This window comes from Chanos chanos, chromosome 4 (genome assembly GCF_902362185.1).
Source record: "Chanos chanos chromosome 4, fChaCha1.1, whole genome shotgun sequence".
NCBI classification, from domain to species: Eukaryota; Metazoa; Chordata; class Actinopteri; order Gonorynchiformes; family Chanidae; genus Chanos; species Chanos chanos.
The window spans coordinates 45,480,939-45,493,202 of NC_044498.1; the positions used below are offsets into that span (position 1 = coordinate 45,480,939).

Here is a 12,264-nt window from a genome sequence, read left to right on the forward strand (position 1 = left end):
GCCCCATGAATTTGACAATAACTCCGGTGAGACCGACCAATATACACAGGGTTCTTACATTAAAATTTTATTCTATCTTTCTGAGCATGTCTGTCCGTTATGTCCTAAGTGCATCCTTATTTTTATTTTCAAAAACTATGATTCTTAGGGAGCATTGTTCTGATATGTGTCTTTTAACACACTCAACATTATATCAGGACAAAGACTAATTTATGTATAATATAAAATCACAAATACACAGTTCATAACAAAAACAAACTGACAGAACTTAATCATATGGATACACAGAACCATTTGCATTGTCCATTCAGTCCATATTAAATAGCATTATAGGTGGCCACACACTGGAAAGAAAAACAGATGTTTAACAGATACACGAGTTCAGACTCCTTACTCATCCCGTCCATATACCACATGTGTAAAGAAAACAATGGAGAAGACACTTTAGACAGAATATACATTGTGTGTGTGTATGAGATTTCTAATGAAACAAGTTCTTAAGTCCAGAGGTGTGCTTCTCTCATTGAGCTACAGTCTGTTTAACCACACGTCCTTCTTTATCAATGGCAAAGTTGTAATTTTTGGGGTTGTCAAGCGCTTCCTCAATACGCTGATCCAGATTCTCCAGAGTAATGAAGCTCTGTGCCTCATCCTAGGGAAGAAGAGGGAAGATTATGTTCACGTGAGAGAAGAAGACAGAAAGACAGCAATAAGAATGAGAACGCTATGGGCTGGAGTCTCATATGAGAAACACTGAAGTGTGTTTTATTTCCGCTACTGAATTCATATTTTTTTAGAATTGGCCCCTATTTGTTTCATGAGTTTGATTTGAACTGGCAAGCCCCACAGGATGCAGTTTTGAAATTTGAATTTGAATGACAGGACGTACATTTCATTAGGCACTGATTTGTATTTTTTTAATTTAGAGTAGTATATATGCATTATACATATATTTATGCCTTATACTGAATATAGGACCTTACAATTTTACTGAATATAGTTCTGTACTCTTTGATTCAAATTCCAGTTACAATTCTATGTCACATTTACAGAATGTGTCTACCGCATAAACGTGTCTCTTATTACCTCTAGCTGCTGTATCTCTTTTTCTTTCTGTTTTATGTAATTCTCCATCTCCTGCTGTTGTAAGATGGCTGCCTCTTTTCTCTTCAGCTCTGCAACTTCTGCCTCTCTCTGTAGACGGAGCTCTCTGCAGGACGCACAAGCACATAAAACACGTAAGCTGTTACATTAGTTTTTCAAACAGGAGGTGTGGAATCTAATCCACATCAGCCATGATGTCAGCACACCCTGCAAGTCAAAAATTCTAAAATGGTATTTGAAATTACTCTGGAATATACTCTTGTCGCTCAGGAGAGTGCAGGGTGTGTGTGTGTGTGCATGTGTGTGTGCATATCTCACCGTAATTTACGTAGTCTGAGGTTTTCAGCGTCATTCCAGGCCATTAAAGATCGATGCTCTTCTGCCTCCTGTTTGGCTCGTTCCTCCGCCAGGGAACCAACCTCCTGCTCGTACCGCTTCCGCAACATCTCCTCTTTAAACTGCATCCTACACACAATCACAAACACAAAGAGACACACCTCACTCACATAGTACGTGCACTCACATAGTACGTTCATCTTATTTAATGAATACACTTAAATACTGCAAAGAGGAGACATCTGCTGAATATACTACTTATACTGTCTATTAAATAGCAATTATGATAGCAAGTCAACGACGAAGTATCACCAAAGTTTAATCTTAATATATTTTACGACGAGCCAAGAACACATAGTTAGTGAATCCACCGACAGAAACATTGAATAAGTGGACGGTAACTGCGTGTTGACAGTTAAGTGCTTTACTGAAGGTGAGTGTGTTAATGAGTGATATGCATTGGCAGCGTGCTTACCGCAGGGCTTTCATTATCAGAGTATACTCGGTGAATCTTTCTTTTAGGACTACCATCTCCATTGGGTCTACAGGCGGTGGGTACTTGATACGTCCTTCTTTGGACTTCGCTTTCGGATCACTGCGGGACTTTCTTCCCCGAACAGCTTCAACTAGAACACCACCACGGGGAGCGAGGAGCCGAACGACCGGAGTCCGGCCGCTAACGATAGCTTGCAACATGTCGTTAATGTTGTCAGCTGCACTCAAAGTACTCCCCGAACCAATGCATACAACCAGTGCACAGTGAGAAACTAAATCAGAGTCTACAAAATTCGACTACATGACACTGTGCAATGTACACGATGCTACCATGTTGACGTCCTTTCACCTAGGAATAACTTTTCGTAATTTTCCTCACTTCTTCTATGAGCGCTGTACGGATCGCAAGGTTCATACTGCCGACTACTGTCCTGGAGTGTATCGACTCGTGACTTTCATTCACTTTATCGATGTTGACCAAACGAGCACACAGATATTATATATACAAATGTATATAAAAATAGATCCTAAACTTACATTCTGTTTGAAGAAGAAAAAAAGTGTCTTACTTATTTTACACGTACCATAATCTCTGCTCCACAGCCCTTGAAAACCCCCACGCATGTTAATTTTTCCTTACTTTATCCCACATTCTCTCCCTTTCTGTGTTGTATTTGTCACAGTGCAACATGACAGACATGCTGTATGGAGTTGAGGTCAACTACCTTTGCATGCACTTTGCTATGGTGATGGTTAATACACATTTATATTATTCAAGTGGGTTAGTCTCTCTATCCACCTCCTGTTTCCTTTGTGTTGTGTGCTTTGTGAGCTCAGTATTCAACATACCTCTGAGAAGATCCAACCCAGAGGGTCAAACCGCTTTTATACGACAGTTACCACATATTAAAGACAACAGTAAAAAACATGTTACCACTGAAACCTATTTTTAACAAGCAAAAATATTATGATTCATACCTGCCTCAAAAATGGTCTTTTTACATAGTATTGCACAAACACTAATTTGTTGTGTGGCAATATATGCCTGCTTGTGGCTATAACTCTCTAGGTCAGTTAGAGCAGTGATATTTTAACTAGAGTATCAGGTAATAAACAAAAATGTTGTAATTCCAGTTTATATGGTGTTGGACAACTGCTGTCCATTGTTATAATTGTTATACAAGAATGCCAGTGCTCAGTGAGATCATGTTTAACTTATATAACGGTAGTGTGTGGCACAGAAGAGCCATGCTTGCATTTAGTAAAGGTAGAGAAAGAGCATACACACACACACACACACACTCACACTCACGCACACACTCACTCACTCACTCTCTCACTCACACATACACACACGCACAAATACGCTAAAAGAGACCAAATTTCTATGTTCTTGTTTATTCAGTGGTACAGAGGACAGCACCAATCAGATCAATGATTGGCACGACAGAAAGCTTTAGTTTCTAGAAGCATTTTCTAGTTTACTCTTGTAAGTTTTTGGTTTCATTTTACTGTTTCTCATAGACCAGATGGACGCACAGAACAGAAGCAAAAATGAAAGGAAACAAGTCTTTCTCTACTGATGCTGCACCTACAGCCAAACTCTTGGCACAGAGCATTATATTCCATTGGATTCTACAACCGTGGAGCTGCTTGTTAATCAAAATGATCTATTTCATGAATTTAAGCCAAAATTTTAGAGCTTGTTTAGTTATTTTGAATTAGCTACGCTGTAATCGGATCAAATTATTTAGCTAATGAAGCCAGAGTAACATATATCTGCAGCCAACCAAAGGTCAAAACATGAGAAAATAACGTGAAGACCCTAAATGAACAGCAGTTGAAATGTGACTGATTAAGTATTTATAAACTTATGTAAATCCACTGGGCTCTTGGACTGTAGTTACAGAACCACAAATGGAGGGCAAAATCCTGTTGGCTGAACTTAAATCCAATCCACACCATTAAAAAGTTATCTTCAGTCCACTCTTGGCACCCAAAGCTAGCTATATATTCTTAAAATCTACCTCCACAAACAATTGGTTAAGAGTTTGCTTGGTCGAGCATAGCTAGGTGCTTTGAGTCAAAGTTTTAACAGGATGTCAAGTTCTGCCGACAGGATGTTGCACTTTGAACGGGTGAGTGCTGCTTTCAGTATTTCCTCTGAGGTGGTCATCTTCTCTTTTTTTTTTTGTGAGTGTGGAGAAGAAGGGGGACATTCATGGTGGACCTCTTGTATAACACAAGGGCTCGTTTTACTTCTGATGGAGTAGTTAACTTGTGGGCTTGGGGTACGGCCTAAGTTCAGGGTTTGGGGTTAAGGGCAAAGATTTGGGGTTAGGAACTATATAGGGTTGCGGGATGGTTAGAAGGTTGTCACAGGACTTGCGGTAAAACATATGAAGGATTGGGTTTTAGAGAGTTGCAGGTAAGTGTAAAGGGATCAAATGTTTGGGAAATGGGTAAGGGATAAGAATATGGATCACACAACAGGTAGAACATGGGACGAAAAGCTAGGACCAACAAGGGTAGACTAACAGTGTTCAGGGTTAAAGATAGGAGGTACAGTTCAAGGTTAAAGGTGGAGGGTAGGGTTAAGGGTTAAAGATAGGAGGTACAATTCAAGGTTAAAGGTGGAGGGTAGGGTTAAGGGTTAAAGATAGGAGCTACAGTTCAAGGTTAAAGGTGGAAGGTAGGGTTAAGGGTTAATGATAGGAGCTACAGTTCAAGGTTAAAGGTGGAAGGTAGGGTTATGGGTTAAAGACAGGAGCTGGAATCAAACGTTAAAGATCAGAGATGGGGTTCAGGGTTAAAGATGAGAGGACATGGGATTAGAGTAGGGTTCGAGTTAGGGTTCAGGATTGAGAGCTAAGAGCTGACCAAATTTAGGCGAGGGTGGGAAGGGCGGAATAAGTCAGTCGAATCTCCTCCCCCTCCAACAATTTCCTGTGGAGACAAACAAGAACATTTCATCATAAACAAGTGAAAAGGTATGTTTAAATCATTAGTAGAGGTTCAGCACTAACGATACCTCGTTCTCTGTCGGGTTGTGGTGCCTCTGTTTTTGCTTATGCACAGCGGTATTGAGTCAATGAGCAGAAAACAATCTTTGCACTAATTTGCAGAGAGTTTGCACAAGGCTCTGTCTTTGGGGCTTGTAATTTTGCAGGTATGTGTTCAAGTCATTTTAGTTAACTCTAGTGCTTACTGCAGACAAAAGCAACCATACTCAGTCCTAGTTCTTACTGCAGACAAATCAGTTTGCCTCATTCGGTCTAATTAAAAATGTGTGTGCGTGTGAGAGTGTGTGCATGTGTCTCTTTTTGGGTCAGCATTTGTGGTATGGGCAGGTATTACCTGTAGGCTGCAATCTCGATGTCCAGAGCCATCTTGACATTCAGCAGGTCCTGATACTCTCTCAGGTAACGTGACATCTCCTCCTTTGCCTCACTGATATCTCTCTCTAAGTCACTTATCCTCACCTACAAAACAATTTATGAAAAACCTCACGCATTAAATAGAGCAATACATGTTCACTGTGCAGCAGTGCTACAAATCAACACACATCACCCAAAATCAACCGTGTAAAAAAAAAAAGAAAAAAAGCATTACAAATCTTAAGGTTTGATTTACTGTGATCACTGAGAAAGAATCGTGAGTTTTTTTTTGTCTTTTTGGTCTTGTGTTAAGAGGAGTGTGAAAAGGTAATGTGTCATTGAACAGCATGATCCTTATTCATTCTTATTAGTCTTATTCTAACTGAATTTGTATGGCTGGTTTTATATGGGGGACTGGAAAAGTTCAAGAGAATTCCCCGGTTATGTGTGGTTATGAGTGTCATATGTGGGTTTTCTCTTCATACTAATAGTGCTTCATGGCCAGAGTCAGTAGAAATGAATAACCATGACTCAGCGTTGTTACGAGGAGTCAGCAGTCAGCCATTGCAGCGAAGCATACCATCACTCCACTGCAGCTGTTTTCTCACAGCCTGCTCTCTCTCTCTCCCTCTCTCTCTCTCTCTCCCTCTCTCTCTCTCTCCCTCTCTCTCTCTCTCTCTCTCTCTGTCTATCTATCTATCTATCTATTCACTTCTATCTCACTTGTCTTTCATACTCTGGCACTATTACCAGAGGAGAGACAGAGACTATATGCGAGAGAGCCACACATATTCTCATACTGTGCAAGGTCACGTCAGGTCTGCAGCCTTGTATGACACCACATTTCCTGCAGTCACTTTTTGCTTTCATTGTACAATAAATGTATAATATCATCCCAGAGCCTTATGGGTGATTTGAAATGAATCTCTGTCAGAATTAACTGCTGAAACTCAGATGACTTTAGATTCGAACAAGCAGAGGATTATGCATTTTAACACCTCCAGTGAATACATTACGTGTCATTAGGGGATAACACCATGCAAAGACGCTGCTTCTTTTTCTCACGCTTAACCCCCCCCCCCCCCCCCCCCCCCTCTTTATTGTCTGTGCTCTTACTGCTATTACCCTAAGCTTCACTGTCTATCCTGCTGTGTCATTCTCCCTGTTCATGAATGAAATTCCCATTACTATCTGTCTCTATTCTGCCGGTCAGTCAGATGCCTGGATCAGTACTGTCAGTACTCACAGCATCTCCTGGTTATCAGGGTGAAATCTGTGTGGGATTGTTATAGTTGTAATGTTGTAACATTATTGTCCTTTTGTTTTCATGATGATGGTGTGGTTGTTAGTGGAGTACCTGGTACTTAGTGACCTCAGCGCTCTGCGTTTCCTCAAGTTCGGCCAGTTGCGCGTTCAGCGAGTCGATAACATTTCTTAACGCCTCCACTTCCGCCGAGCGGGACTGCAGCAGCCGCCGATACTCGGCCGTCTCCTCCCGTACCACACGCACCGCCTCCTCCTGCTTGCTGGTCAGCTCCGTCACGGTGGCGGCCTTCCCGCGGTACCAGGTTTCTGCCACTTGCCTGTTGCGACTCGCCAAGCTCTCGTACTGGGCACGGATCTCTCTGAGAGCGGCAGAGAGATCTGGCCTGCTCACGTCAAACTCCACGCTCAGGCTGGCCACCTGCAGCTGCGCCCGTAAGCCTTCCTGCTCCTCCGCGAACACCTGCCTCAAGAAGGCCAGCTCCTGTGTCAGGGAGACCATGCAGGCCTCCGCGTCGCAGCTCCACAAAGCCGCTTTGCCCGCCTCTTCACGTATCTGCTGCAGGGCCTCCTCCGCCTCCCCGCGCCTCCGTCCCTCCTCCTGCCAACGTTCTCGCATCTGAGCGTGCACCTCTCTCAGCTTCTCCCTCCGCGCTTCCATACGTGCTTTGTCTTGGGCCTCCTGGTGCAGCTGCTCCCTGAGGCCACGCGCCTGCTGCTCGTAGAGCTGCTGCAGGCGGGACGGCTTGCTCTGCTTACGCCGCAGTCCCTCCAGCTGCAGGAGCAGCACCTGGTTCTGCTGTTCTAAGTGACGAACTTTCTCAATGTAAGAGGCGAAACGATCATTCAGCTCCACCAGCTGCTCCCGTTCTTGTACCCGCAACTCCAGCAGCTCTGTACTCACCACACTCGCTTGCGCCAGGCTGTAATGGTCCAGTCGCTCAAAGCGCTCTTTTGGGCCCAGTTTTACCGGCCGTCTGGAGGAGAAGGTGGTAGGGATCCGGACAAGGAGCGAGATGTGAGGGTTGTTGTCCCATCGCCGTGAGGAGTGGGAGGAAAGGAGAGGGTCGTAGCTCATGATGAAGGTCGTCTGAATGATTTTTTTGTTTGGTTTTTAAATTATATTGATGTATTTTTGTTGGTTTGAGTTGGGTTGTTTTTTTTTTTTTAAGTCCCCCTTGTTCTGCACACCATCAGTGGAGATGAACCGGCACTGCACCAGTTCAGAAATACTGCAGAGCATCACATTTTATATAGCGCACACACACACACACACACACACACACATACACACACACACACACAGCTCCTGCCCAGCCAATAGGAGTGCTCAGCAGTGAGGCAAAGCTGGAGGTTGGTCTTGTGTTTCTCTGTCAGAGACAAGAGAAGAGGCTTCTCTTGCATTCAGAAAATTTTGAGAGATGATAAGAAACAATGATGCGTTGTGTTTTTAAATGATGTTTTGTTTATGTTTTTTTTTTTAAATCATTTTACAAATGCTTGCTTTCAGCAGAATCGGCACCTCTTGTTAGATATCTAAATATTATAACATAAGACTAAACTCAGCATTTACTGACCATATCCAGTCAGACGGGAACCAAACACAGATAATAATATATTTGATAAATTCACAAGCATGTTGGTGACGAGAGAGGTAGAGAGCAAGAGAGAGGGAGGGGGCAGGTGTATGAACCGGAGAATAGCAGAGAGAGCAGGAAAGAATGAGTGAGATAGCTGGATCTCCATACTCTATTAAGGGCCTTTTTGAGATGTATGCTTTACATCTTGTGTATATTGTTGTTATATACACCTTTTAGATGTATACTTTACACCATACTTTACACCTTATTGAAAAAATAGTTTTTACTAAGACGCAAAACAGAATAAACCTGACTTTTTTATGTCCTTGTATTAATACATGGTGTATGGATCCTTGTCAGATGCTACAGCAGTGTGTCTACTGGTATGCAGAATTCTCAAGCTTAAATTTTGTTTTTGACTGATGGGACTTCTCAGATTTGGCAATGGTTATAGCAATGCTAAACAGCTGTCACACACTCACTCACTCACTCATTATCTAAGCCGCTTATCCTGAATAGGGTCGCGGGGGGTGCTGGAGCCTATGGGGAAACACCCTGGACAGGTCACCAGTCCATCGCAGGGCAGCCGTCACACAAAATAAAATCATTACTGTATGCTTTTGAAGTTGTGCTTAGTGTTACAATACCAAAGAAGATCATTGGAAATGTTTTCTCATAGACATTGCTAACCATCTCAGTGGTAACACTGCCCGTGATGGATCTGTTACTCATACATTCCCAGAATACATTCTCTCAGGAATACTGAAAAGTATGTCAACGCACTTAAGTTTTATGAAATGGGTTTGCAGACTTTGAAAGGCACTGTAAGCCTAATGATAAATAATTATCAAGACTCAATTTTAAGTAAGTTTCAAAAATCTAAAATGTCCTTCAAAATCATATTAACATCACAGTACTGACATTTAAAGGCCTGTTGCTTAGGTAACATAAGAATGTTTGATTGCCAACCAGATTTCTGCCTGTACTTACCTGAACAAAAAAACGTTGAAATAGAAAAATACTCAATGTTGATGGTCCAATGATTAATAATGTGATCAAAAGTCTCTGGAAAATGAAGTACAACGACCCTGAAAACTTGATGTTTCATTTTTCTTTTTTCATATGGTGATTTTTCCTCTACAACACAAAATACTCAAGTCTGAATATTTCTTTGGGTACACGAGTGTCTGATGTCAATAATTAGGTGAAAGTAATAATACTTCGAAGGACATAAATCTCAATTTTAAAGTAAACTTTTAAATTTGATAATTGTATTTTTTTTCTAGATGCATTTCTTTTTCCATATAGTCATAAATGTTTTGAACGTGGTGATAATAAAATGGTAACACATTTTAAAAATCCTATTGTCACGACGAAGACCTCATGCAAAATTGCCTTTATGAAATTATACTTGGAAATATTGCAGGATCCAGATATGGGGCAGTAAGGAACACCAAAAAGAACCGTGTGAGATGGACAGTTGAGCGCCTTGTCAGCTCACCTAAAAACCCTGCGGAAAAATACATGTGTGAAAATGACAGAGCAGAACGTCTATGTGGACTCAAACTGAGCCGGCCTTGAAATCCAGTCTGTGCTCCTTTGTCAAGAATCTCGCAGGTTAAAACATGCAAAACAGTTAAGACAGCCCTGAGTGACGACAGCACTTTAAAGCTGCAAAGTCTGACAATAAGAGGGCTTGTTTTACATAATGCATTAGAAGATTAGATTTTAAATAGAAACATAACCTCAGTAATACTTCACAGAGCAAACGCAATGGACAAACAAACGTTTGGGGCCCAGCACTTGCGAGACATGTATGTACACAGCTCTCCTGCTTGTTTCTGCTGAAGGTGAAATCAAAATATTATGAAAGTTACCAACAATTTTAGGGCATCTTGACAGGTTCAAGAGCAATGAACAAAACAGTACACTCGTTAATGAGTAAAATCTATGTTAATGTTGTCTGTATAGCTACCATGATGTTATTTTTAAGAAAATCACAGCACTGTCCAAGTCTCTACTTCAATGGTTTGTTAACAACCCATTACTGACTGTAAACTTTGAGCTAAATATGCAACAGCTGAAATTGTATATTTAAGCTGACGTGTTAAATGTTCTCATAACACTCAATGTTCTATTATTAAGTTGGCATAAAAGGTGGCATACTGCTAGCTCCATTGTTTCTTTTTACTAAGCTGGATTACTCTTGTACAAGTATTGTAGTTCTTACGGTCTAGACTTTTTCAATCCAACCTAAAATTTGTTCACGTCAAAAATTTTCCTTATTAGTCATGTAGTGATGTCAATGATGCTTGTTTTGTAATGACTTCACATGAAGTATTACCAGTCATTCAGACATTCCACTCACAAAACACACACACACACACACACACACTAATCCTTGACTAACTTACCCAGTCCCTCCAATGTAACAATAGCTTTGGCAGATGAATACCTTTTATGTACTTCTCACATACATTTTCCTTTGTCTTCAGACTTGACATTCTTCAGTTTCACTGAGATGTTCTTTTTCAGGATCTCCTCATTGAAGAAATCAGCTCTGTCCTTGTACCACTCATGTGCTGACTCTGGGAAGATGTCACTATTTTGGATGAGTAGCACTTGAATGTCCTGGCTTGTCTTCCTCCACGTGACCTCTTCTACATTCACGGCTGACAAAATGTGTGTCCACTGAGCAGTTCAGAGTCACCGCTTCATATATGCAAAAATCCGGTCCCTGCTACACGTTCTAGCAAAGAAAACACAAACGCAACAAAAACCTTTATGTATATTGTAAGAGACAATTTGAAATCTCCTTTGTGCTAAGACGTGCTAAGTTTCTAAAAATACGTACTTCAGGCGTGATCAGTCTTCCAATCTTTATTACATGCTGGCATGGGTGAGTACAAGTTACAGAGTAAAGTAGAGTCACACACAGAGCAGAGTGACTCCCCTTTTTATATCTTAATAAAGCAATTCTTGCCAGTCAGTCCCATCTCCGAGGGCAGGTTGCCCTGCCATATCTATCTAACGGCCTTGAGCAGCACGGTTCTCTCCTCCCTGCATGTACACAGATCACACTAATCGCCAAAGTTAGACACAAACTTCTTTTTTTTTACAGTGCTCGGTGATTTTCCACTCTCCTCAAAACATGTAACAGTCAAACATTTGGATACATTGAATACACAGCTAAACACATGTTAAAATATTCCCCACAGTATGTATCTCTATAGATAGATAGATAGATAGATAGATAGATAGATAGATAGATAGATAGATAGATAGATGTGTGCGTATGTTATAGAGAGCAAATATATAGGAATGTACATGTGATTAGTAACATATTGAATTTCAAAAGAAGTTTCATCAGTTTCAGCACTGGTGTAAAGTGTACCCATGTAAATTCCTTCATCTTCAGCTGTCACATTTTTGGCCATGAGAGAGAAGTTTCCTTTGACAAAATTCCTCTGTAAAACACTGGGCTCTGTCCTGGAGTTCAAGGCCCTGGGAGTCAGCTCTGCTATCGCCCCCTTGGAAAAGATACACCAGCGTCCCTGTGTCTGACCTCCTCCAATTAACATCCAGCTCCCTTAGAGGCAGTGGGCTTTCTACAAAGCATGGCAGTATGACAGTACCTCCCAGGTTGGCAACTAAGGGACGAGGTGGGCCGTGCACATGGAACCACATAGAGCGGGTTGTCCCTTTGCTGGGCCCTAATTTGGGGTCTCAGCAATGCGTTAAATTTACAAATGAAAGGTCAATGTGGGAGACTGCTAATTTAAGTAAAATGCCTATTTCTTGGGTAGGGTGTTTGTGAACGTACACTGGAGTGTATCTTAATGACAGTTATAGAATACATAAAAAGATGAAATGAAGGGGTGAAGAGCTACAGCGTATTTAAAAAGAAAGAAATAACTGAATCTGTGCTCGTCGTCATGTTTTTAAAATTCCTATGGTAGTGTTGTTCCCGGTGCTGATCTGAACCCAAATCTGAAGGGCATGACTGTAGTACGAGATTTCCTCGACGTAATTCTTCTCGTGTGGTCACAAGGGTTACTGAACTGGTACGGAGGAAGTATTTGACAGAGACAAACTTATCAAATGCTCGG

At 41.5% G+C, this 12,264-nt stretch overlaps 2 protein-coding genes across 2 annotated transcripts; both read right to left on the reverse strand.

The window, feature by feature from the left end:
• Window positions 1-77: 77 nt before the first annotated feature.
• On the reverse strand, window positions 78-2,269 carry mrps26 (mitochondrial ribosomal protein S26). The gene is made up of 4 exons (XM_030771319.1): window positions 1,916-2,269; window positions 1,423-1,569; window positions 1,087-1,210; window positions 78-652 (listed from the first exon to the last, which is right to left on the reverse strand). The coding sequence occupies exons 1-4, from the start codon at window positions 2,134-2,136 to the stop codon at window positions 521-523; spliced, it is 624 nt and encodes a 207-aa protein (XP_030627179.1). The 5' UTR covers window positions 2,137-2,269; the 3' UTR covers window positions 78-520.
• A 2,551-nt stretch (window positions 2,270-4,820) lies between these two features.
• On the reverse strand, window positions 4,821-7,791 carry neff2 (neuronal intermediate filament family member 2). Its single transcript, XM_030771318.1, has 3 exons — window positions 6,670-7,791; window positions 5,293-5,417; window positions 4,821-4,881 (listed from the first exon to the last, which is right to left on the reverse strand). Exons 1-3 carry the CDS (start codon window positions 7,651-7,653, stop codon window positions 4,821-4,823), a joined length of 1,170 nt encoding a protein of 389 aa, XP_030627178.1. The 5' UTR covers window positions 7,654-7,791.
• Between the last annotated feature and the right edge of the window lie 4,473 nt (window positions 7,792-12,264).